The 1,863-nt window shown below is 34.5% G+C and overlaps 1 protein-coding gene across 1 annotated transcript in view; it reads left to right on the top strand.

Annotated features, from left to right (window-relative positions):
* Window positions 663–1,863, top strand: part of LOC104722028 (casein kinase 1-like protein 6) — a gene marked incomplete at its 5' end in the record, with an annotated part of 4,303 nt that continues 3,102 nt past the window's right edge. The window contains 5 exon segments of the mRNA XM_010449664.2: window positions 663–872; window positions 1,014–1,054; window positions 1,330–1,399; window positions 1,523–1,671; window positions 1,758–1,853. Coding sequence (XP_010447966.1) covers window positions 785–872; window positions 1,014–1,054; window positions 1,330–1,399; window positions 1,523–1,671; window positions 1,758–1,853 — 444 coding nt within the window.

Here is a 1,863-nt window from a genome sequence, read left to right as displayed (position 1 = left end):
GGATTTAGAAAATTTGAAATTTTGATAGATTTTAGGGAAGTTGATATGATTTATAGTAAAATTCTTTGAAATCTCACCTAAAACCATGAGATTTGGATTTGTGTATTTTTAACTAAACAAATCCTCTCAAATCCTCCAAAATCCCTACAACTTATTAAAATCCAAATCCACAAACTGTTTTGAATAACAGTGGATTTTAAAGTAGATTTTAAAATCATCATTTCAATAACAGTGGATTTCAAGAGACTTTTTAAAATTCATGATTGAATAACATAGGAGTTGTAACTTTTATACAAATCATTTAAAATGTCAACTTGAATACACCCATTTTTCGAGATTTCCACTTTTTTCATAATAAGTTGACCCTTTATCTATGGATTGGGCCTAGTAAAAAAAGTTTGAGGCCCATATCTGTCTCCTTCTCTCTCTCATCATCAACAATGGTTTACTGGGTCAACTTTTTTTCACCAAGAAATCAATTCGTCACCTTTTGATATGGGAATGTGACAAAAAAAAAAATCATCAATCTGGGTTGTCTGATTTTTTTTTTTTTTTTTGCCTTGTCTATGACTTTTTGTCTGATTCGTTTGTTCCGGCGATTCAACTCTTCTTCAACGCCCTGAGTCACCCCCACGACCACGACATTAGAGAGAGAGAGAGAGACGATTCATATATTCATCTTCTTCTTGTCCCGTTGACCTGTTTTCGATCTGGAAATGGTGCTGTTGATTCTAAGTTAAGGGCTCTTAATCGGGTTTGTAAAAACAGAGAAGGTAAAATTTGAATGGACTTGAAAATGGATAATGTAATTGGGGGCAAGTTTAAGCTTGGTCGGAAGATCGGTGGTGGCTCTTTTGGAGAGCTTTTTCTAGGTATCAAAATCGTTCCTTTTTTTTTGTTTAAATCGTTTCTAATGTGATCTGTTCTCTTATGTGTTGTTTTGTTAGTATTCAATTTTTTTTTGGATTACGTTTGATTTGAATCTTGTTCTTGAATATGTATATTTCTTTCAGCTGTAAGTCTGCAAACCGGAGAGGAAGTAGCTGTTAAGCTGGTATTATTTATTCATATCTTTTATCTTTTCTTTCTCATTAGTTTTGTATCAATCTCATGTGGTTTAAGATTTTGAGGAGACGACGAGTAAAAGTTGGAATTTTTTTTTAAGCTTTCTCCCGTCAATTTGTATCAATAGAGTCCCATTTGCGTGCGTTTATCAGCTAATGTATCATCCATAGCTTCTTTAAGTATCAAAAATACTCATATATATATTTCGTTGCTTGGGGATTAGACAAACGGATTATATCTAACGTTTTGTAAAAAATTTTGAAGGAGCCTGCGAAAACTAAGCATCCCCAACTTCATTATGAGTCGAAGATATACATGCTTTTACAAGGAGGAAGTAAGTGTTTACAACTCTGATATGACTTTTTCTGGTCAAAATCTGTAGCTGCTGCTATATGTTAAAAAAAATATATGCTTTAGCTGTTGTGCTCATCTGATATCGCATTTCTTGGATTTAAAGGTGGCATCCCTAGCCTCAAGTGGTTTGGGGTTCAGGGAGACTACAATGCGATGGTCATTGATCTGCTTGGGCCGAGTTTGGAAGACTTGTTCAACTATTGTAATAGGAGGCTCACTTTGAAAGCAGTTTTGATGCTTGCAGATCAACTGGTTAGTATTAATTATCAAGTGGTGTGGTGCTGCTTTCACTTTGTCAAGGCAGAAGAAAAATAATGTATTTGTTGATTTTTTTGTAGATTAGCAGAGTTGAGTACATGCATTCAAGGGGATTTCTTCACCGTGACATAAAACCTGACAATTTCTTAATGGGACTTGGTCGCAAAGCAAACCAGGTGCTTTTTT

Source organism: Camelina sativa, chromosome 12, assembly GCF_000633955.1.
Source record: "Camelina sativa cultivar DH55 chromosome 12, Cs, whole genome shotgun sequence".
NCBI lineage: Eukaryota > Viridiplantae > Streptophyta > Magnoliopsida > Brassicales > Brassicaceae > Camelina > Camelina sativa.
The sequence above is the reverse complement of the archived record's forward strand: the minus strand, read 5'-3'. Positions and strand labels throughout refer to the sequence as shown.